General features: G+C 35.0%; 1 protein-coding gene and 1 long non-coding RNA gene across 5 annotated transcripts in view; one reads left to right on the top strand and one right to left on the bottom strand.

Annotated features, from left to right (window-relative positions):
• The window catches only part of Vwde (von Willebrand factor D and EGF domains), a 64,999-nt gene extending 54,242 nt beyond the window's left edge, over positions 1 to 10,757 (bottom strand). For all 4 annotated transcript variants that reach the window (XM_087204664.1, XM_087204663.1, XM_087204665.1 and 1 more), the window contains exons 1-5: positions 10,645 to 10,757; positions 9,080 to 9,264; positions 4,963 to 5,194; positions 2,207 to 2,272; positions 389 to 636 (exon numbers count right to left, since the gene is read on the bottom strand). In XM_087204664.1, coding sequence (XP_087060790.1) covers positions 389 to 636; positions 2,207 to 2,272; positions 4,963 to 5,194; positions 9,080 to 9,264; positions 10,645 to 10,714 — 801 coding nt within the window. In that variant the 5' untranslated portion in view covers positions 10,715 to 10,757. The remainder of the gene's footprint in view (positions 1 to 388; positions 637 to 2,206; positions 2,273 to 4,962; positions 5,195 to 9,079; positions 9,265 to 10,644) is intronic.
• LOC147829648 (uncharacterized) overlaps positions 1 to 11,489 on the top strand; it is an 81,011-nt gene extending 69,522 nt beyond the window's left edge. Inside the window, exons 6-9 of the long non-coding RNA XR_015448740.1 lie at positions 464 to 726; positions 2,240 to 2,281; positions 10,369 to 10,568; positions 11,319 to 11,489. This is a non-coding gene — a long non-coding RNA (uncharacterized LOC147829648). The remainder of the gene's footprint in view (positions 1 to 463; positions 727 to 2,239; positions 2,282 to 10,368; positions 10,569 to 11,318) is intronic.
• Positions 11,490 to 24,791: the final 13,302 nt, after the last annotated feature.

Genomic DNA, 24,791 nt, shown 5'->3' with positions numbered 1-24,791 from the left:
AACATCACTTATTTGAACCTTAATATAAAGGGGAAATAGATTTTTATTTAATATGTATTTGAAAGTAGATAAAAACTGTATCATTACTGAAAAAAGTAAAACATTGTTTTCCAAAGTATAAGGATTTCATTTTAAAACCTGAAAAAGACATATAATTCTAAAGATTCATCAATAATAATCAGCAAATTTCTAAAAGGAGATGTTCATATTCAGTCAGACTATATTACTGACTCATGCAATTATCACTAGAATTAGCACAATTGCTTTGCAGCAATTGTGGGGACAAATATTCTGGGGACATATATATATATATATATATATATATATATCCATATTTGATAAAAATGACATTCATGAAAATAAATGATAATCCAATTTTTTAACATACCTTATCTCCAAGTCTGAGATTTATGCCATCAAGCTCTAAAAGAGAGAATGCCTGAACTGTGGTCTCTTGTTTCAGCTCTTCTTTGATCTCTTGAGAAGAAAGCCTAGACCACACTACAAGAAATCCCACTGAGTTGTTGGTTGGGGAAACATCAAATGCACACCTACAGAAAAGCCTGGACTCAATCACTTCCACCACAACCTCTGGCCTTCCGGGAGGTGAAGGTGGCGATGCGGCCAAAGACTGACCTAGTGGAAGAAAATGCATAATTTGTAAATTAAAGATTTTGAAGAATGAAGACTGGCTTATGGAAAAAGCATAGAAAGATTATAACTCTGGTATTTCTCTTAAGTAAAAATGAAATTAAATGCAGAAAAGATGATTATTTTCTAGCAGTCAACAAAATACATACATGGTTTGATCTCTATATATGTATTGTTTGATAGCACAGCAATTTAGCTCATCAAGCTTATATTGATGCCAGTTGTCTGTCTATGAAAAAATCTGTTTCTTGAAAATAAGAGTAATTTACTTTTTAAGGCAATTATCTTTTCTAAAAGATTGAAGAAACAAAATTCAAGTTCTTTACATTATTATTTCTTGTTATAAAGAAAAAAGTCACTGTAATATAAAAGCACATGCCTTTCTTTTATTTTTATAATTTACTCTTAGAACTCAACTTCAGCCATGAAGAGATATTCATCCTGGGGATGACCATACTGACAGTGAAATAAACTGTCAAGTTTTAAACAATAACCTTATTCTGTTCAATTTTCTGAGGCTAAAACAAAATAAAAATATTTAGAGACCTTTCAGAGCCTCAGATTTCATTTTGCAAATGCTCAGAGTCAAAAAAATGAAAATACATTGTTAAGTTTCTAAAAGCTAACTTAATCTCTAACCTAAAAGAGGTTAATTTCAATTTCTGCCTATTTTTTTGAAAAGTGCAGATTGAAAAGAGAAAAACTTTAAATACAACTAACGTCTTCGGTGTTTTTGTTTGGTATAAAAGCCATCTTTGGGGCCGGGATTTAGCTCAGTGGTGCCGCCGCCTGCGACACAAACGCAAGGTCCGGAGTTCAATCCCCGGTACCAAAAAAAAAAGCCATCTTCCCAGAAAACAAAATGGAATTGTACTGCATAATCTGATTTCTTAGGTTACAATAATGACCAAGGGCCAGGCATTTAGGTCAGTGGTTCCAGTGCCTGCCTTGCAAGCAAGCGCAAGGTCCCAAGTTCGACCCCCAGTACCAAAAAAGAAAAAAAAAAAAAAGTACAATAATGAACCAATATCTACTAATGTTACAGAAGGTGCTCCTACATTTTAATGCTTTTTTGCTGAGTACTTAGTCATTATTTACCTCAGAAATATTAAATCAATCAGCAGTTACTATATATTTGAAGTTTTCTTTTCACATTATTGAAAAATGTTTTTATAAATAACTGTGCTTGCATATTTCCTTGAATAGTTCTCTAAAATAGATTTGTGGAAGTATAAATGTAGGTACAAATACATGTAGATTTTTAAGAATGTTGAGATAAATTACCAAATTTTCTCATGAAAAATCCTACCAATATTCACACTTTCTTTTCTCTGTACTTTGGCTAACTGCAGGAATATTTCTTAAGCCATGATAACATTATTTTTTTATATCTGTCAGGTGGTAGCATTGTCTATTATTAATATAATTCAACATTTAAAGTCACAGAATATAAGTAACTACTTGAAATTACTAATTTATATATATATGCACAATGTTTAAAAAGAAAACCACTAATTAATAAATATGTCATTTAAAAAGAAAATGTTATACATACCAATACAGTCACCTCTGATTTCTATTTCTTCAGGGCCACAAGTGTGTAATTTTGTATCAGAAATAGCTGCAAAAGGTTAGTTTTACATTTATTCAACTGGGCATAAAGATATAAACATACGTAGATTCAAAGTAAAATTCCTCTGAAAAGTATGTTTTAATATTGGACCAAGACTTTCTTAGTTGTACACTCTGTTGTTTTTTTCATAATAGATGTTTTCTTTTTAAGGATGAACTGGTAAGGACAGGGCCTATATTTCAAAATAGTCATAGCTTTTATATCCCACATTCTAAATCTGAATCTGCATTATTAAATAATGAAACACACTGACAATCAAAGCAGTAGGGATTCTTGTGGAGAGTAGAAATGTAATATGGTATGGTCACTTTGAATGACAACTTGGAAATTTCATAGAAAATTAAATGTACTTATCATAATACAGAAAATCATACTTTTTGGTATTTACTCAAAAGAGATGACAACTTCACACCAAAACTTGACTCTGAATATTTATAGCACCTACCTTATTTCACCATTAGATAATTGTATAATTAATATTTTTATGGGTAACAATTTTGGTTTTACATTTTAGAAATATTTCCTTAACTTATGATATTCATATTTTAGCTTTATTGAAGTTTTATATTTTAGCTTTTATATTTGGGTATATAATTATTGCAAGGACTTGGGGCTCTTTCTTTTTTGTATTTTGGTGAAAGGTATGGACTAAAGTTGGCTTTTTTGCATATGGATTATATTTCATGTATGTGTAGACAATATTATTTCTATATTACTGTGTTGAAAATCAGTTAACCATATGCATGTTAGTCTATATATGGGCACCGTTTTTCCATTGATCTATCTGCTTATCCTGATAAAAATACTTTATATACATGATAAGCCATCTCAACAGGTCAGACTGAGAATATTATCTTTCTTAACTAGTCTCTATTATCAGATAATATAAGTAATAAATAGAGTAATAAAGTAGACAATAATGCCTTATTTGCTTACAGATTTTTTTGACCAGTAATGATATGTTTACATCAAATTTAGAAGCCATTTGAAAAAATATATAGTAATAAAAATAGAAAGTGGAGTTGGAGTATTTGGCATTACTTTTAAGAAAAAAGAATTAGTTATAAACTGCCATTAAGTATTCAAATTGTTATTTTCCATTGACTATTGGTAGAAATACTTAACTATGGAGAAAACTTACGTTCTTTATGCTGACATTAAGAGATAGATTTTTAGGAGGTAAAGGTGTTAGAAACATTAAATTCCTTTTTCTAACAATGCTGGTTCAAATTTCATAGCTATGAAAAGCAAAATTATTTTTAAGATTTGAAATTAAAAAAATATTTGATATTTATTATATCCAATTAGGTTATTAAAATTCAAAACAACAGATTTGTGTGTGTGCGTGTGCGTGTGTGTGTGTGTGTGTGGTGCTAGGGATTAAACCTAGAGCCTCACACATGCTAGGCAAGCAGCCACTGAGTCACTGACCCAGTTTTAACTACTCTATGTAGTTTTTATTTAACTACTCTAAGGCCTAAATAACTATTGTATTTGTTTTGCTGTATCTGTGCTTTCTGGTTTGTTAGTTTGGAGAATCTAATGGCTTCACCATGAAAATGTTTTAAGTGTTACTGATACAATAATTACTGTTTGCTGAATTAAATGTTTGCCTCATTTAATAACAATGATCTATTCTAGCATGTTCCAGGACTTGAGTCTCCTACATAGATTTTAAGTTTCATTATTGTCTAAATAGTCCAGGCCAAAAAAATAAAAAGAAGCAAACAAATGATGTCATTACATAGTTTCTGTTTTGAGTCTCTTGCATCTGAGAAGTTGGACCAGTAATTCTACTAAACATTGCAATTGAGTACAGTGTTTTTGAGTCCCTATTTTGTTCAGGACAACAGATCACAGCACTCTAACGTAAAGGGCACATTGTCTAATTTGAGAGTTCCTAGTCATAGTTGAGTACAGGCTGGCTCTTTTCCTCTATTTATCTAATCATGTATTTATATAGTAAGGACTCATGGATATTTATTTTATTCTTTGATAGTAGGGATTTATGTACATTTGTTTATTTCATTGAGACATATCCAGTTTATTTTTATATTTTTCTGAGATACTCCACTAGAAAGTAAGTTCCACAAGGACAGAGATCTCATTTGTCTTGGTCATAACAGTGAGCCCAAAGCCTAAAATAATTCATGGCACAAGATATATATTCATTAAATATCAATGAGTGAAATATGAAATAATATAAAATCTAAATTTTTGTAATTTTTACTTACCATCTAGAGAAAGGGTGTGAGGAAACTAAAGAATTTTTAATGCAATCATAGTATGCAGTGGGAAAATGGTGAGAAATCTTTTCCACGTTAGCATACATTTTTGAGCACTTTAAGAATTTGCAGTCCAGGCATAGTAGTGCATGCCTATAATCCTAGCACTCTGGAGGCTGAGGCAGGAGAATTGCTGCAAGTTTGAGGCCAGCCTGGGCTACATAGTGAGTTCAGGGCCAGTGTGAACTACATAGCTAGACTGTGCCCCCCTAAAAGAATCCCAAACAAACATGACCAATTTAAATTGGAAATTTAGCTTCTATTTACCAATAGTGGTAGATCAGTCTCTTACTGAAATTTGCATTAGCTCAATACAACCTGTCCGGAGAATAGCACAAATACAACTAGAGTCTCATAAATAGTAGTTCATGCATATTACCAATATTTTCTTACCGTCTGCACAGTAGCCCATACATCCCTGAGTGGGTTGCAGAAAGTACACGAAAAAATTCCCACAGTTTCTTACAGACACTGGAATTTGAAAGAGACAGCAGTCTTTCCTAGGACTAAACAAAAACTGCCATGTCGCACAAGCTGTCAGATGCTTGGTCTCCCCAGGAGGGGGCAGTGTTTCTGAATTTCTCAGAGACAGCCAGATGGGGGCCTGAGTTCCACAGTGGTTCATCTTTTGCATCAGAAAAAACAAAAATTGGAAATGTAATTTATTTTCATACAGATAAATCGACTTTGCATTTTCTTCCAAACAATCTTTAAAATACAAAATTACTAATCATTTTAAAGATCTATTAGCTTGTACTTGTAGCATAAAGAATAGCAATTTTAAATAATACTAAATTTAAAGGTAGATACCTCGTAATTAATACAATGTTATTCAGTGTAAGTACCTTTATTCTATTTGCTGTATCTTCATTGTAAACTAGAGAAATATGATGTCTGGTAAATTACTAAACTAGATGATTTATTCTAAAACGAGATAAGCTAAACTTATCTAACATATAGCAAAGACAAACTGATCTTGGAGATTCATTACAAAATTTCTAGAAATAGTATATGTAAGAAATTAATGTATAATTCAACATGCAACCAAAACCAAGCAAATGTAACGATCATTCAAAATCAAGTGATGAAACAATTATTTAATAATTTGGGAAACAATGAAGTTAAAAGCACATTTGAAGCCTATTATGATAGTCATTTACAGGTAGGAAATGTTAATTAAACAGAAAAATAAGAAAAAAGTACATATTTTGGGAGAATTGATTAAATGTATGCCCTTGGATAAGGCACTGAACAGGCTTCTGTTTCATATTAGGTGGTTAATAGTATTCACCTCAAAGTGCTATGGAAATATGTAAATGCAATAATGTATGCAATGCAATGTCTACCTGGCAATGGCTCAATATTATTAAACCAGATGACAATTCTTAGTCTTGCTATTTCCATATTTTAAAACAAAGAAAAGTATCACACAGGGAAGATTGATAGATATGACTAAATAATAGTTTTTAAAGTATAAGTTAGATAAGGAGTAAATTTTTGTAAATAATGTTAAATTTAGTATGGTATATTATTTATTGTTATATCATTATATTTATCAATTTTATTTTAATCATGTATATTACCCATTCAAAAACTCTCAGACTAAAAACTTATCATTTATAAAAGAAATTCAGGTATGAGTATTCAGTATTGAAAAAGGCATTTTCTACTAATATAGGAATTACAATTTTATATTATGTTTAATATAATTTTCATAAAAGCTCCCAAAAGATTAATTTTCATTAATTTTATAAAAAGATTTATAAAAATCAATCTTACTAAACACACTAAAATTCTAATAATGATGTATAAGTATACACACTTGTTAATTCATAATTACTTATAGAAAAATTCTGAATGTGCATACATACGGCAATGGCTTAAATATAGTATATATTTATTACAAAATACTATTTTCAAAACTGATGAGAAAGACTTTATAAAGCAGGAACATGCTAATGCTATAACTATAATTAGAAAAAGTCAACAAAATAATATAAGAAAGGAGAAATAATAGCAAAATGTTAATGATAGTTATGACTATGTGAATAAATGATGAATAAATGTTCCATTTCTGTCCTTTATTTTTTAAGTTTTCTATTTTCTATGCATTACTTTAAACATCGCCAAGTCAAAATTTATTTAAAAAGAATTGTATTATCCCGCAGTAAAAAAAAAAAAAATTATATTAATTCTTCACTGAACGCTCTAAATTCTTGGTTCAAGAAGGGATGGGGATGCCCAGGAAACACTTCTCCATGGGCACAGTATGACAAGTCTTAGTTGATATCTACAAAAAGAGACACCTCTATTTTCATTTGTTGAGGTTCTAGATCAATTGTTGCTCATTCAATCAAAGGAAAAGAGCACAAATGTTAAAGAATATAGTGAATTTCCTGCAATTTTCTTGAATTTTAATTTTAAATCCTGATTTTTTTTTAGTTTTTTGCAAGCAAATCTTGACAAAAGTGACAAATTAAAAAAGAAGACAGCCGTATTGTCATAAGTTAAAATTAATTATTAAAATGTGAATTTTTCTCTGAATTCTTAAATTAATGCTTAAAAAGGAAAATCATTCCTGTTTCTGCATAATTCACAAAATGTGGGTGATGGTAAGGAAAAGAAATCTTGTGCTGAGAAATAATCCCACATGACATAGTCTCACTCCGAATGATAAATAGTAACTGCATATCCTCCAGGGCAAAAAAAAAAAAATTTACCTTAAAAAATGAAATAATACCTAATATAGTGTATGATTATAGAGAATAAACTCATAAGTGATGATAAGTATCTTCAATAGTTGGCAAGTGTGACACTGGACATATTTCTGGAATGTCACAGTGCCTATATTAGCCATGTATCACAACTGAACACTCACTTCTGTCTGGACTTTCTTGGGAAACCAGACAGCTGAGAGAGATGGCGGCTTGTGATCAAGAAAAAGGCCTCATGCTGTGGGAAACACTGCATATTGTGCTGCTTGCTTCCAGGTAATGACTGTTCACGTGGCTCAAACTCTTGGACTCTGTTTTCATCTTTAGAAGTAAGCTACTTCAAAGCCTCAGAGAAATCAAGTGAAGTTCTGAGTTGCAAAATATATGTCAGGTTGAAGCCTTTCTTTACCATTTTGATCCTGTAACTGAGGATGATGAGGTAAAGGATTTAGTCTTTTATGAGATTTAGTCTTAGTCTCATTCTTTACATTATGTGGGTGGAAATATGGTCCCAATAACAAGAGTTGAATTGAAAGGCCAAGTGGTCAAAAGTGTCATAAATAGAGATGACGGTCATTCCCTGAATGTATTACTAGCTGAATGGGGACCATCAATGAATTAGGGGAAATTTGAATTTGAAAAAATCATCATTCAGATAACTAGAAATCTCAACAGAAATTCAAGGAGGATCTTGATAAGGAAGCAAGCTAGCTGAATAATACCCAAGAAATCATGTTTTGCATTTGTTCTTCTTGTTCTTATTCTTAGAAGCATTTTAGAAGAAAATGTGTGTATCAAAGCTTTCAGCATGAAAGAAATCACTCAGGCTAGTTCACTGAGCAAGACCTGCCCTATAAGAGTCATCGTATAGTGTGCTCCAGAGAGTGAACTTTGTGAAAAAAAATTTAAGTTGTAGAAAACTACATTTGAGGGCCAGGGATTTAGCTCAGTGGTTCCGGGGCCTGCCTTGCAAGCGCAAGGTCCCGAGTTTGGTCCCGAGTTTGATCCCGGGTACCAAAAAAAAAAGAAAGAAAAAAAAGAAAAATACATTTGATGTGATTCCACATATGAAAGTTTAAAAATAGACAAAATTAAGCCTAGTGTGCTAAAAAATGCAGTGCTTGTCTGTTCACAAACAATAAAAACCAAGGTATGCTGGCTCCCCAAACTGTGGGGTTAGAGAAGGAGCCCCGGTGGGGTGAGGTCAGAGAAGTGAATTTGCTGCCAGTGCAGTCAGTGCTTGCAAACTAGGGCCAGGAAATACTTGATTTCCCAGCCAAGCTAGGTTCTCCTCAGTCTTTCATTAGCAAGTGCTCTACATGTAGGCTTCATGCCACTAAAGCCTACAGTAGCAGTCAGCAGTAACTGCCAAGAATTGAAGCACAAAAATACGTAGCATTTACTGTTTGCAGGTTATTTGCGCTTAAGCCCTGGAGAATGATTGTTTATATTTAATATTTGGCTCTCTTACTTGCTAGCTGGGTGGCTCTAAGAGGATTAGTCCTAAAAACCTGCATGCCCTGCATTGTTTGATGGAGATAATGATTACTAATAGACTGTATCCTAGAGCTGTCAAAATTATATAAGCTATGGGGGGTGTGGACTGCATGGAGCATAACATTAACTATTCCTATTGGTATTATTATTAGACTAGGTAATGTAGGAATACTCCTTTGAGTTAACTCAACCCAATACATAATTAGGCCTATGTAGAAATAAATTGCCTGTATGATTCAGTCTTTACATTAAAAAGCACCTATGGAAAGCCACATGTAGGTTTTAGTGAGCTGAAGTACCTCAACACATTTGGTTGGCATCTCAGCAGGTCTGTCAAAGATGAGGAATTGATACCATCCCGGGGAGAGGGAATGGTCACAGATGAGGTCTTGACCAGCTGCCTGCTGAAGGTGCATGGAGTCAAAGTGGATACTTCTGTAAGGACTCTGAAGAATCTGGTGGCCCTCGGGAGAGCACTCCTGGGCTAGCCAGAAAGAGAATGGTCTTTATGTAACGTGCTTTGTTCATTGGCATAGTTCAGTTCTCAAAGAAAACTGATTTCCAAAACAAAAATAAAGCAAACCATTAGAGTACACAAAAGCTGTCTGAATCCTCTAAGTCTCTCAGTAAGTCAAGGATGGTTTAACTCGCACTTTTCATTGACACAATAAACAACTCAGCAAAACCCTTCAGAAGGCATTTTTGAGGGACTTCGAGACCTTTATTTTCATTTTATTTTAAAGAGGCAATAGAGCTGATTGCTCTTGAGTTAGGATTTGTTTATTGTGACCATCTCAAATCCAGGCCCTATAGAGATTCCTCTTGGGCCTAGTCCCCTCCTCCTCCAGATTTCAATGTTACTATGGATCCTCCGGGAGCATATCCCACCCCACCCCCCAAGAAGACACACGCCCCTCCAGATCCTATCTTTTCTACATCCTGGAATGCAACAAACTGAATTAATCTTTTAAGGTTGATCTAATTTTGGTGACTCCTAAAGTCCCTTTAAAGGAAGTTTCCTGCATTTTTCGGTGCAAGAAAGAACATAAAGTTGTTTAAGTCCATAACTCCCTCTTCCCTTCCCCTTCCTTTCCTTCCCTCCCTCTGCCTTTCTTTTCTCTCTTTCATATTTGAGTACCATTTACAGTGAAGCACAGAAAAAGCAAGGGGGTAGAGGAGCACATTTAGATAAGAAACAAGGAGAAAGGAAGAATTTGAGTTACTTTCAAAGAATCTGGTTTTTTGTGTGTTAAATTAAAGAAGTGGGACAGGGTAGTCTTTACATAAAGATCTCTTTTACAGTAGAAAATCTGATTTTAAAAGATAAAATGAAAAATATCATGGGAGAAGAGGGGAAGGGGATGAAAAAAGAATTAAGATGTGTTATGTACATGTACCAACTCCACACACGGAATGTAAATTTGTACTGCAAACCTGTACCAATAAATGTTTTATCAAATCACACATAAAACAACTTAGTGATTCACTGTAAGAATAAAGTATTCTTCGATTATTTCTGAAGGTGGGGATGGAAATCATTCAACTTGGAACTCAATTCTTCTGATAACTGGGATCTATTTGCCTCTAGGATACCTGACAGGTTCAGCAAAGGCGTTTTACGGCAGATTAGAAGGAATTTAAAGAGCAGGGAAGCAGCAAGAAACAAGACAACAAAAACAGGACGCAAGGTCCGAGACAAGAGGAGGCTGTAGCCATCCGCATGCAAAATAAAGCCAAAGAGCAGCAGAGGAAAAAGTGACCCCTCAAAAACAGCGGGACCAGGAGAAGGTTCGTGGGGTCAGACCTCAGAGGAGGCGCGCATAAACCCGGGTGGCTCCGCGTTCTCCGAGAAGCAGAGACCTACCTGGCTGGGCTTCCCCCGAGGGCAGGAACGCCAGCGCCAGCGCCAGCGTCCAGGCTCCGCTGCCCGGCATCGCTGCGGTGGCGACAGCGAGGGGCTCGCTCTGGGGCGCGCATCCGGCCTGGACCTAGAGACTCCTCCTCCGCAGCCCGCCCTAGACCGCGAACCGCCCCCCCCCCCCCCCCCCCCCGCGTCCCAGGCGCCAGCCTGAGCCCCACAGCCGGGGAGGGAGGGGGTAGCTACAGCGTGGTGACCCTAGAACTGATCATGATCAGAGGGACCTGCAGTAAAAAGAGGCCAAGGGATTCAAAGTTGCTAGCACAGGTGAGCAGCTGCCCAGATGCTTCTATTACTTCAGGTCCGTGAGGTGAGGAAGCGAGGAGGGAGTCGAGATTAACTCTGGAGGATCAGAAGGTTTGCCAAGGCACTACGACAGGTTTTTCAGAAGCGGGAGCCACTGCGTGTAGCCACGTCGGTTTGTCGCCATGGTTTTGCAGATGAATCCCAGCGCTCCCTCAGGTGTCCAGTGGTGACCCCGTGACTCAGCACAGGCCCCCTTGACCCCAAGATGGGTCTTATTCACTGAAGTGTTTTTCAGAGGTATAGTTGCCTCTGCAAAGGAAATGGCTCCTTTTTCCAACTGATCTTTCTTTCTCTTTTTCTTTTTTCATCTACAGATGAAACCTGCCTCTTCCTAGATTTAAGTCAAACCTGTCTCGGAATTTCCTTGCTTGGAGCCTGTAGCTGAAGGGAAAGCAATCACTCGTCAGCAGAGGGCAGTGTGGAGACACCTAATCTGAACCCCAGGGTTCAGATCACATTTTTGTCTGTAAAGTTGGGGGGCAGGGGAGGGGGGCTGCTTCTGATGGGGAAGCCAGGAGGTTCCCAAATGCATAGTTTCTTTTAAAATTGTTAATACTTCTTCATTATTTGAAGGGGAATTACCACTTAAAAGTTTAAAACCTGTCTCAAAAACTGAAAGTGTCAACCCATTTGGAAAATAATTTATCTGTGTTGAACAAAACTCGTTTTCAGCTCCCTTTTTATATGCTGCTAGGCTGCCTAATTTTCTAGGATCAACGTGAAGTATAATTGAAATATAATTGGCAGGAGTGGCCAGGCAATTTTCATATTAAAGTCTAACTATGGAAGAGCAATTTCATGTGGGCAGGATGAAAACCTACAGAGTTCTTAGTATATAATCTGAGTTTCAGCTTATACATTCTTAATAAAACTGAGGCAAAAAAGTAAACAACAGTTTTCTCAGTGTATCTCTGAAATCCAGAATAAAAAAATAGTTTTAATCAGGATCAAGCCATAGCATGCCTTTTGTAAATTGTCTAGCAGTAGTTGTAGAAATATAGTTTAACAAACTTTCATAGTTTTTTGAAAGATAATATCATATCTGGCTTCTGTCAAACATGCAGTATAAAGTATATATACTTATATTTCCCTTAAGTTTTCAATTTACAATGACCAGCCTATGAATTTATAATATACTTATACCAAAAACCAATTTTCCACCTTATAAACTGAGGAAGGAAAACACTAAAAACAATTTTTCAGCTCTTAATGGAAAATTGATCTAAACTGGCTTTGAGCTCCAAGAATGTACTAAACACAGGACTATAAAAAAGAGCAAAAAGTAATAAAAATGGTGTTCTACAGTGTATCTAGTAGGGTTAATCAGAAATTGGTATAAGATGTTTTTTACATTTTTTATTTTTGAAAAAAAGAAAAATATCTACATCCTACCCTCATTAAAGAAACTTATGGTATTTGTAAAATTCAGAAAATGTCGATGTGGGATACAAAAGAATATGGGAAGAAGTGAAGTCACAGCTATCAAGTACAATATATGTAGCTTAATGGAAGGAAAACTCAGGAAACACTTTCAAATGATGATTTTCTTAGAAAATGAAATAATTCAGGTCTTGTAGTTTCATTTAAAAAGTAATCATGAGACTTTATAGTCAAAATACCAAATTCAGAGGGCAGAGTGACACAGTGGCTAAGCACAGAAGATACCAGCTCTACATCTAGGCCTGCTGCCTGTTTCCTGGCTCTTTGAAACCTTGAACAGGACACTCAACCCCTCTTAACCTCATTTTTTTATAATAAAAAAAAATAATATTTACCCCATAGAGTTTAAGAATTTAAGTGTATGTATGTTTTGTGAGTAGTAGAATGGGGCTCAAGGAAGAGTGAGAGTGAACTCTTGGAATAGTGTCTGGTCTAGAGTAGCTATTATGACTGAATATAATAGTTTACTGTTATAGAAACAAAGGATAAAACCTCCATAATTAAACCTTTTTCTTATCTCTCTATTATAAAGGTATGATGTTTCTCAGTATTATTCTATTACAGTGTCCCGTATGATTTGGAGCTGACTAACTGAAGAAACACATCATTATATAACATGAATTCTTCACAAGTGCTACTGAAGGAGAGAATTCTTACTTCTTCCTGAAGCCTGGTAGCAAAATGAAAGACCAGTAGTGTTGGTTGTGTGATTATTTGTGCTGAACTCAAGTATAGTCAGAAGCAGAAACCAAGCCCTATTTGGCTCTGACTGTGGCAGAACAGAGAATGCCAATCTATGGAGACAAAAAAAGGCTGAGGAGGATGTCCAAGGAGAAGAGAAGAGAAAAGTGAGCGTGACAGAGAAATAGGAAACCACACATAGGCACAGAGATTTGGAGAGAGAGAAACACAGAGAAAGACAGAAATAAAAACAGAGACAGACAGGCAGAAAGAGAGTCTACTTCCTAGGGGTTTTCTACTCTGTGGCTCCATAATCTTTGGACAACTGCTTATATTTCCTGCTTTGGAGTTCCATGAAATAGTCTCAATACATTGCCTACTGTTTGGTTTTAAGTGACTCTGAATTTGTTTCTTTGTTATTTACAATGAAAAGAATAGTGTCTAATATCAGTAGAAAATATAAACCATGTAAATTATTTTATATTTGCTTGTGCTTATGAAGGTCGGTAGTGAAAAACAGGGAAAGTACCATCATGATTTATATTTAAATACTGCAGTCATTTGTTGGAAGGGAAATAGACTACTTGTCTGGCAAGAAAAGCCCATTAATCAAAAAGTTGTAAGGGAAAGTATGGTTTGATTGTTTGCACAGTTACAAGAATGAGCAGATAATTTTAGTATCTTTTAAAGGAAAATAATGCCATGTTCGAAAGGCTGAAATATCATAGCTGCCTTTTTTCCAAGTAGTCTGATGATCGCCTACAAATGAATAATAATTTTATTGTGGTCAGTTACAGAGACTGTAACTGCAAATGGCTACCAGACAGACAGAGGTATGATTCTCTGGTATTGAAGCCCAACAAATAAAATTTACCAAATGTATCCTGTCTTTACTTTTCATGCATAAGCCAAGCTTGCTCCTATTCCTTCTCTTCTTGCATTTCAGTTTCTTATTTTAATTATTTACAAGTTAATGGAAAAAAGCTGTATGAATAGAGAACCAGCTTTACTTAAATACTTTAAAGAAGAAAATAAATTTATAGCTGAAAAGAAGATGCTCTGAAATCTGCATTACAAAACTATTTTACTCATGCCATACTTTCTTCTTTAATTATGGAAAATCATCATTTTTAAAAGGAGAATAATTAAAGTGAATAATTCGTTTGGTTTCCTTAGAAAGCTGCCTTAAACTTGCCTCCTCCTTTGGTTTTTCTTGTTCTGGATGATATTGAGCAACAGATGTTTTCAAGGTTTGTTCTGATTACTTGTTAAGGATTGAATGGGAAGTTGGAGAGTGAATGTCCAGAGAGAGGAAGCTGCTTCTCCCCTCCCTTTCTAGTTTATGAGGAGGATGCCAGCAGTGGGAAGCCTCCTCCCTTGTGTTGTCATTCACTGCTCAGCCTCTGTGCTTAATCTTTTAGTTGGAGTCAAAAGAAACTTCAGCACACCTATTGCTCTGTATCATTCCTGCTGCAATACTGGTCAGATCACCAAGACTGCTGTGGGTCACTGCAGAACAAGAGTACCCTTGCTCTCTGCTTGCTTAAGGTTCAAGCTGCTCCATACCTCTGCCATCCAACAGCTAAGATGAGCTTAAGTTAAATAACGTCAGGGCTCTAGACCATGTTTCCTGAGTCCCCATTGCTAGTGGGTAAAAATACCAGTAGTACTGTGACCAGGACACCTGCTTCTGCCTAGCTTTTCAAATTCAAATACTGATCTTTTCTCCTACCTCACTCTGTCTTCAGCTGACTACAATGCTATGAGTCAAGTGACAGTTTCCAAAATAAAGCAGATACCATACAGCAGGGCGGGGGTGGGGTGGGAGCTTAGTTGCTTAGTCTGCAGGTGAGTTTCACCTATCAAATGTTCTGTTTAAATTGGGCTTTTAGTCCAGGTCATTACTTAAGATTATGCCATTTTATTTCCTATCTATCTATCTATCTATACTGGAAATAGAACTTGAGTCATCCCACTGAGCTGCATCCTCAGCAACTTGTTTGTGTGTTTGTTTGTTTATATTCTGATACAAGGTCTCTTTAACTCTTAACTGCCCAGGCTAGTCTCTAACTTGAAATCCTCCTGCCTCAGCCTCCTGGAGTGCTGGGATTAAAGGTGTGCACTGCCATGCTCAGCTTTTAGTTCCTTTTAGCAATTTAAAGCAAATACAGTGTTCAACCTATATCCTTGGTTCTTATTTGTCTGTTCTACTACAGTGTAAAGTCTGTGAGGGTAGGAAGCAAGACTCTATTGTTCTCTTCTGTATCCCTGGCAGGAATGAATGTAAGATTAGTATTTTTTGTTTTGTTTTGTTTTTTGGTACTGGAATCAAATTCGGGTCCTTGTGCTTTCGCAGCAGGTGGCAAAACCACTGAGCTAAATTCCCAGCCCAAGATTTGTATTTTTAAGCAATAGCACTCAGTGTTCATATTGAAAGGTGGAATGAGGCTTTGACTCTTAATTTTTCATACTTTAAATTAAAGCATCAATCCATGAAAAATATCTCAATTATTTGGGGTATTTTTTTAATAAATTAAGTATAAAAGTATTTGTAACTCAGTTATTCTAGATGATGTTTCCTTGTTTTTCAAATTCTGTCAGATTGCAGTTATTTTCAGTTATTTTAACAAATTATTACAAGTGTATGGTGTAAAACACCACATAATTTTAACCTGATTTTCTCATCTTACAATCTTACATTTCTGGAAGTGAAAAGTTATGAAATCCCCTCTCTCCTTGTTAACTATTTCTCATTTCTTTATTTTGTTTTTTATTAATCTTTGCCTTTATTTATCTTTTTCTACATCTCTAATGAGGTATTATTGACAAATAAAAATTTATTTATCCTAAAGTATACAATGTGATGTTTTGAGACAGATACACATTTGTACGTGTTCTATACAATCAAGTTAATGAACATACCTATCACCTGTCATAGTTACCTTTTCCCTTATCATGGGGATATTTATGACACAGTCTTAGTATATTTAAAGTATAAAATACAATATTATTAACTATAATCAACATGCTGTACATTAGATTTCCAGAACTTAATTCATCTTGCTTAACCAAAATTTTATATTCTTTGACCAAAATGTTCTCATCCCCTCCTTCACCCACAGTCCCTGGCAACCACCATCCTACTCATTGCTTCTGTGAATTCAAGTGACTCTGTTAGACTCTGAATATAAGTAAGTTCTGAGTATTTTCCCTTTGGTGCTTGGTTCATTTCACTTAGAATAACCTCATTTAGGCTCACCCATGTTGTCATAAATGATAGAATTTCCTTCTTTTTGAGGTTACTATTCCACATGTGTGTGTGGATGTGTGTGTGTGCATATAATATATTCTTTTCTCACTCATCCATCAAGGAACACAAGTTAATTCCATATGTTGACTATTGTGAGTAAAGCTGCAATAAGCATAGAGGTGCAGACATTTCCCCCAGATAGTGAGTTTATTACCTTTTGATATACATCCAGTAGCAGAATAACTAAATGCTATGGTAATTACAATTTTTGAGGAACTTCAAAGCTATTTTTGATAATGACTATACCAATTTATATTTTTACCAATAATGCATGAAGGCTTTATATGTATAAAACCTTATGCTGTACACATCAAATATATGCAATGAAAATAAGTTTTTCATTTATGTTTTCTTCTAATAGTTTGAAGTTCAAAATCTTATGTTTAAATCTTTAATTCATTTTGCCTTAATTTTTGTACATTATGTGAGATAAGGGTCCAATTTTGTTTTTCTGCATGTGGATATCCAGTTTTTCCAAAACTATTTATTCAGAGATTATCCTTTTCTTTTTGTGTGGTTTTAGCAACTTTATCAAGGAACAATTGATTATAAATGGCTGAATTTATTTCTGAGCTTTCTATTATGTTTCATTGGTCTTTATGACTTTTTGTGCCAATAGCATACTGCTTTGATTTCCATAGCTTTATAATGTATTTTGAAATTTGGTCCCTACAGCTTTATTGTTGTCACTCAAGAGTTCTTTGGTTACTGGGGATTTTTGTGGTTTCATAATAATTTTATGATTGATTGGAATTTTGATAAGGATTACATTGAATCTATAGATCACTTTCAATAGTATAGACATTATAATGACATTGATTTTATTTCCAATCTTGTGAACATGAAATAGTTTTTCATTTATTTGTGCCTTCTTCAATTTCTTTATCAGCATTTTATAGTTTCAACTGTGTAGACACTTCACCTCTTTTGATTAAACTTATTTTATTTTGTCTTTTTGATGCTTTTGTAAATGAGATTATTTTCCTAATTTCTGTTTGGGGGTAGTTTATTGTTAGTGTGCAAAAATATAATTGATTTTTATATGTTGTTTTTGTATCTTGTAACTTTATAGAATTTGTTCATTATAAGAGGTTGTGTGTGTGTGTGTGTGTGTGTGGTTTTAGTGTTTCCTACACAAAATCATATCATCTGCAAACACAATTTTACATCTTCCTTTCTTGTTGGATATATTTTATGCCTGTTTTTTTTTTTATCTTATGACTTTCAATACTGTACTGTATTGAAGAGAAGTGGCTGAAATCAGTTTTACTGGACTAAAGTTGTTAAGAGATCTGAATTCATTATGGAGGCTCAAGGAAAATAAATCATTTCTTTGTCTCATCCAACTTGCAGAGGCCTCTTATATTCCTTGGAGCAAAGCCTCTTCCTCACATTTTAAAGCAGGCAGGATAGCATCTTTTCTCTTTAACCTCCTCTTCAGTTCTTAAACCTTTCTCTGACTCTGACCCTCTTACAAGGACAGTTGGGATCACACTGTATTCTTCTGGCAAATCCAGGATAATCTTTCCATTTCAGACACTTAACTTCATCACCTCTGTGAAGTCCTTCTACTGTGTAAAATAACTTATTCATAGATTGCTGGATTAGAACTTGACAGATCAAGAAGGTGAGCAGGGACCATTATTCAGTCTATTGCAGCAGGGCTTTCAAAACCTCAGCTATTTACCAGAGACACATTAATGTGCTTGTATATAGCTAGCCTAAAAACTGAAATATAAATGTTATTTATCAGAAGGAAATTTTCCTGTAATGCATTGCTACTCACCAGCATAATGAGGGAACTGTACTATATGATTGCAATAAAGTCTTTTTACTGTAAAATCTGAGCAATTGAAAGTGAAAAGCTAAACAAGATGCTGCCAGACATTTTGCAGAAAATTGGATAAATACTTTTTAAAAGTTCAATTTTTGGCATTTTTATTCAATATGCTCAACTTTTAAAATGGTTACTTTAATACAGAAATTAATGTGCTTAATATTTTCCACAATGTAATTTAAACATGAGGTTGGTAGATTAATGTTTCTTTGAAGAAAGTTGAAAAAGATGTATATTTTCCTTCTCAACAGATGTCCATGTACATAAAGTAACACTGTTTCTCAGGTATACATTAAAAAATGCCTTTGCAATTAAAGAGTCTGCCTCATAAGTATCACGGCTACACTTGAATACTATCTAGACTCTTCTGGAAGCCTTAAATGAAACATTGCAGCAGGTGGTAAAGCTATGTGACATTTCTGGCTTTGTTTATATGATTTATATATCTTCCTTTTCTAAATCACAATGCATTTTGAATATCAAAATTATAACTTGTAATATAATGTACAGTTTGTAACTGGAAATAGATTAACAAAACATACTTACAGATTTCATTGAATTTAGTTCTTGTGTTACTGCCGCAAGCACCAAACTTACTTCAATTTGAAATGTACCAGCTGTTTTAGAATATGCAAACTCATTTACAAAATAGATTTATTGAGATGCAGTTTATATAAAATAAATTTCACCTGTCTTTATTATACACATCAATGAATTTTAGCATATTTACAGTATTTTACAAACTTCAATGTCATCTAATTTTAGGACATTTTCATCACTCTAAAGAGAAATCTTATACCAATTTATAACCATTCTTCATTCCAGCCTCTAATCCAAGGGAACAACAAATCTATTTTCTGTCTTTGTGTATCTGTATTTTTTTTTTGCTTCTAATTGTAGAATTTTTTTTTCTTAAATTCTTTTATTGGTACATTTTAGGTATACAATACATTTACATTTATCTTTGGGTGCTTGTACCTGTACATGATGTATCTTGGTTCTTATTTTTTCCCCACTACCTGTGTGCCCTTCACCCCTAAACCCTTCGCTATTTACATACTTGGTTTCCATTTTTTTTTCTCATAATTTTTCCTTTCCATTCTTTCCTTTCCCCTTCCCTTCCCACCTCCCCTACCCCTTTGGACCTTTTCCAATTTCAAAGTATCATTTATTAGTTATTAATCCTTTTGTCCTTATTTACACTCTCAGCTTCTCACACTAGAGAAACTATTTGGCATTTACACATGTGTGTCTTATTTATTTCACTTAAGAGTATGGCCTCAATATACATCCATTTAGCTATAAATGACTCTAGTTTCTCATTCTTTATGGCTGAGTAGTATTACATTTTATGTATTTTTGACATTATATATAAATACAATCCAATTGTCTCTGTTCTTTTGTGACTTGCTATTATGATTTGTATCTTGACCATCCCCCCGAAAACCCATTTGTTGAAGACTTGGTTCCAAGTCTATAGTATTTCCAGAGGGGATGAAATATTTAGTAGGTGGTCCTTTAAGGAAGAAAGTGAGATCAATGGAGCCATGCTTTTGAAAGTGACATGGGGACCCAACCCCATCCTCCTTCTTGGTTTTCTGACTGGCTCGAGGTGAACAGCTTTCTTTGTCTCATACTCCTGTCATGTGATGTATGTACTATGTTACCAGAGGTCCAAAGCAACAAGGCCAAGTGACCATGGACTGAGACCTCCACAACCATGAGCCAAAGTCAACCTTTCCTCCTTTTAAATTATCTCATGTTATATAATCACAGTGATATGAACCTGACTCACTGGCTTCTGTTACTTTTTGAGATTATGTTATAGATTTATCAGTACTTTATTCCTTTTTATTCATAACTGATACTGGATTTTATGGATAGACCACATTCGTTTATCTGTTCATCAGTTGATGGATAATTTTGGGTGCTTCTACTTTTTCATCTTTATGAATAATGCTGAACATTTGAGTGTATGTCTTTGTGTGGACATATAGTTGAATTATTTTGGAACTGCCATACTGTCTTGCAAATAAATTTCTTTTAATGAAGAAATGAGGGTAGGCATGATGGTGCATGCTTATAATTCCAGCACTCAAGAGGCTGAAGCAAGAGGATCACTGTGAGTTTGAGGCCAACCTGAGCTACATAGCAAGTTCAAAGCTAGCCTCTACTATGTAGTGAGTCTGTCTCAAACCACTCCCCCCAAAAAAGAAAGAAAGAAATTTGAATGTCACATGTATTCTGTTTGTATTTACTCTTCTCCCAAATAAAAATTCCTCAGAAATTGTTTGATTAAAAAAATTAAATACAATTGGCCCTCTATATCTGGAAATTTCACATCTATGGATTCAACCAACACTACATCAAAAAACTTGAGAAGCATTAGAGTCATAGTTTAGTGGTAGAGCACTTGCCTAGCATGCACAAGGGCTTGGGTTCAATCCTCAGCACCAGAAAAAGAAAATAAAATTGTCTATACTGAACATATAGACTTTTTCTTGTCATTACTTCCTATCGATACAGTATAACAATAGCATTTACACTGTATCAGGTATTACAAGTCATCTACAAATGGTTTAATATATACAAGATGTTGTGTGTAGTTGTATACAAATATGTATTAGCCAGATTTTTCACCAGTGTGACCAAAGAGTCAACATAAACAATTGAAAAGAGAAATGAGTGTTTTTCAGAGGTTTCAGTTCACGGTTTCAGATGTATCAGTTCATGGTTAACTGTCTCCAAGCAGAAACATAATGACAGAGGGCATAGTTGAGGGAACTTGCTCATTTCATGGGGTGCAGTGGTTAAAACCTTGAATTCTGGAATTAGACTGACTTGTTCTGAAAACTGACACTCCACTTCTCATCTTAATAACTGGGCAAGATGCTTGGTTTTTATTTGTCTTTCTTCCATTACCTATGAAATGGAGTCAACACTACTTGCCTCATAAAGTCACTTTGGGGATGAAACCAAACAATGAGTGTGATGTATTAGTATGCCTGCCACATAGAGCACATGCAGTGAATCGCTGAGGCTTTTGTTACTGTTAGTGCTATTCTTCAGATAGCTTTCAAAACAATCCCATCAACTCAGTGTAGGTCAAATGTGACTAAATTACAAGAAATTATCAGGAAAGTCAGAGGTTGCCTATGGCATTCAAAACTTTTTTCATCCTCTCTTCTGTTTTTTTCCCTACTCATTCCTTGTACTCTAGCAAACTTCACTAAACTTGAAAGCTGGGTAAAAGCCCCCTTTCATACCTTATTACTTACTACCTTGCTATATTCATAATTCATACCAGGTTAAATGTGACAAGCATACTATTTAAACTCTGGAAAATAGATATGATAGGCAAGTGGCCGTCCATATAGTGGTATATAAATAAATAAAATTATAAATATATATGTTTATGATATTTCACATAATGTCTATCAAATACTAAATAATTGATAGATACTTTCTAGATATTCCTATATTATTTATCAGCACAGTGATTAAAATATCCTATTCATTTGTTTGTGTCAGAGTCATTAGAATATGAATTCTAAGTAAGAAGAAACACTGCTGAGCATCAGCTGTCCTTAGCAAGTCTGTACACTTAGCAAAGTAGTAATAAGGCATGGTAGGGGGCTCTTACCCAGCTTTGTCTTCATTTCACTCTCACTGTTGGAAGAGGAAAGAACTGCATTTCAAAATAGTCAGAATGTTGACTATAATTCAGTACAAAAGGAGACTAAAATAATTGTCATGTTGATGAAGCTTGGAGCTTTTTGTAAATAGTCATGTTAAGCAATGGCTTTAATGATAGCCTATAAGGAAAATAAAGCCTCCAGAAAGGCCTTTCTTCTCCTTTAGCTACCAAAGAAAATTTCTAATCTTAGAGGAACTGAGTTTCCTGTCTGTTGCTTCTAAGACCTACAAGTTGTTTATATTAAAAGCCAGTCAGACTTTCAGCAGTTATGAAAAAGGCATATACCACTACAGCACTGTAATAAAAAGATTTCATAAATGATAGAGAACAGTATCTGAATTCAGGAAAATATCAACCACTATGTTAAAGTTTCATGTAAGGTAAATTGCTCACTAGATAGTGAGGGTATAAACAAGATTTCTGGGATTGCTTGGTAGAAAAGTCTCTTTTTTACGGTCCCTTTAAAGCTTCATTTTCAAACAGTGACAACTTGCTTTAGTATATTGGCATGACCTATTTTTGATGATGCTCTCTACAAACATGAGACTAAAATAAGTACCAAATTGGAAACACAGTTAATTGACTGCTTCTCCTAATTGAATTAACAAATCCTAAGAGATTTGAAAAAGAAATATTTATTCATGACCTGATTTGTTGGTGCTATATCTGAAACAGGTAATGCACAAGGTACTTAAATAGTAGAAATGCTAAATAGTAGATAATGCACAAGTGAAAATGTGTAAGTAGAAATGGATTTAATAGAGCAATTGAATGCTCATGAAATTACTGCAAGGACTGAGGAAAAGGACTTCAAATCCCAGGAATTTCAGAGAATAAAACATCTAATAATGGATATCTACCCTGCCCTTGTTGGGAATCAGAGGAAGTTTTTGAAGCCCATGAAGCCCTCAAGGCTTTCAGCGGCTGCATCATTGCTGAATGAAAAAGGAGTAGAATCTAGCCATTGCCCTTAGTAAAATATAGGTCTACCTCAGTTGTTGAACTCAATTCATTCCAAGTTCATTTGAACACTGAACATTTTGAGAACTGAACATATGTTCCCATAAGAAGTCATGGACAAACAAATAATTGATTCTGAGGCCCCCAAATTACACAAGCACTGCATGTTGCCTGGGTGAGAGAAGTACTTAAACTTAAACATCACCCCTTTCTTTCCAGGGGAGATGCTATGTTGGTGACTCACTCTCGGCCAGTACAGGTTTTTTCAAGTTGGACTTTCAGTTCAGTTCGACTATCAAGCAAAGTTACAAATACCAAACAGATTTTTTTAGAACTTTGTTGTTTGAGTAGGGCAAAGTTCAAGCTTAGAGCAGTTCAGCAACTGAGATATAACTGAACTCCTAGATATACATGAACCTGAAAATTGGGCCCTGGAATCAAGCACTGCAGTTGAAAATGTCGTGCTCTGTTTTGCAGAAAGAAAAGATAAAAAAGCAGCACCATGTTGGACGTTGTTCACATGTGCCTTCCAAATCCCACCTGGGGATATGTAAGTGTGGAAATCAGTAAAGTGTCTAGAAAATTATGTGGTGTGGGTTTGGGAAGCAAAGGGTGTGCACTTCCTTCAGCTGCTATAGGAAAGGAAAGGAAATCATACAAATAGGAGATGGAAATGAGAGCCAAATGTCAACTGAAAATATCCACAATTAAGATGTTTGCTGATTCCATGAGGGAAATATTAACTATATAAATAATCCCTCAGTTGCACAGACTGTATAATTTTGATTTAACTATCTTCAAACTTATTAATTCCTTTTTCTGTCTACTGAATCCTATTATTCAAAACCTTATGTGAATTTTCAGTTTCAGTTATTTGACTCTTCAGCTCCCAAATTTCTTTACTTGCTCTTCAAAAATTTCTATCTTATTATCGCTATTTTTATTTTCTTCATCCATTATTTTTTCTGATGTCTTGTTATTTCTTATGTAATGTTGGGGTGGTTAAACTTCATTGTGTCAAATTGATTAGTTTGGAAGCTGACCCAGAGATAAGCAAAGCCCACTTCTGGGAGTGTCTGAGTGGGTCACAGAGGTGTGATCTTCAATACTGTATCTAGGCACTTGCCCTTTCCACTTTGGCACTATTCCCCTGGTCTGCTTCCTGGCCACCATAAACTAAGCAGCTTTGCTCTGAAATACCTTTCCACTCTGATGTTTCTGCTTGAGACCAGCCAACCACAGATTGACTGTCCTGCAACTATGAGCCAAATTAAATCTCTCTTTGTCCAAGTTGTGGGTGTCAGGAATTGTGTTCCAGGGATGCAAAGCCTGGCTAATACAAAAAATTGGTACAGAAAAGTGTAGTCATTGCAATGACTGTACCTGACAGTGATTTAGAAGTCATTGGAATTGGCTTGCAGGAGGTCTTTGGACAAGTCTGGAGATGCAACTTAGAAAATCCCTTTCCCATTGCTGGATACAATACCTAACACCCACAACTTGAAGGAGGAGGAGTTTAATTAGCCTCATAGTTTTAGTACATGATAAGCTGACTCTAAGGAAGAAATATGGTGGCAAAAAGATGTGATGGAGCAAAGATGAATATTTCATGACAGCTGGAAACCAGAGCACGTGAAAACTGACAGAGAGGAGAGTTACAAGTTACATAATTCCAAAAAGCATTGGCCCAGAATAAACCTTACCACTCCAAAAGGGAGGAATAGAAATGAATTGGACCAAAGCAAGACTGAAATCCTTCAGGGCAAACATTAAATCCTATTGTTCCATATCTGGAATGGAAGTTACACCATGGTAAAATGTAAATCCCAAAGGGCTTGGACAGCCCTGCGTGGTTCTGCTGG

The sequence above is a fragment of the Heterocephalus glaber genome, unplaced genomic scaffold (genome assembly GCF_053883595.1).
Source record: "Heterocephalus glaber isolate CG9 unplaced genomic scaffold, H.glaber_assembly_v1.0 deba00000546, whole genome shotgun sequence".
Lineage (NCBI taxonomy): Eukaryota > Metazoa > Chordata > Mammalia > Rodentia > Bathyergidae > Heterocephalus > Heterocephalus glaber.
This window is presented reverse-complemented; position numbering and strand designations above follow the sequence as displayed.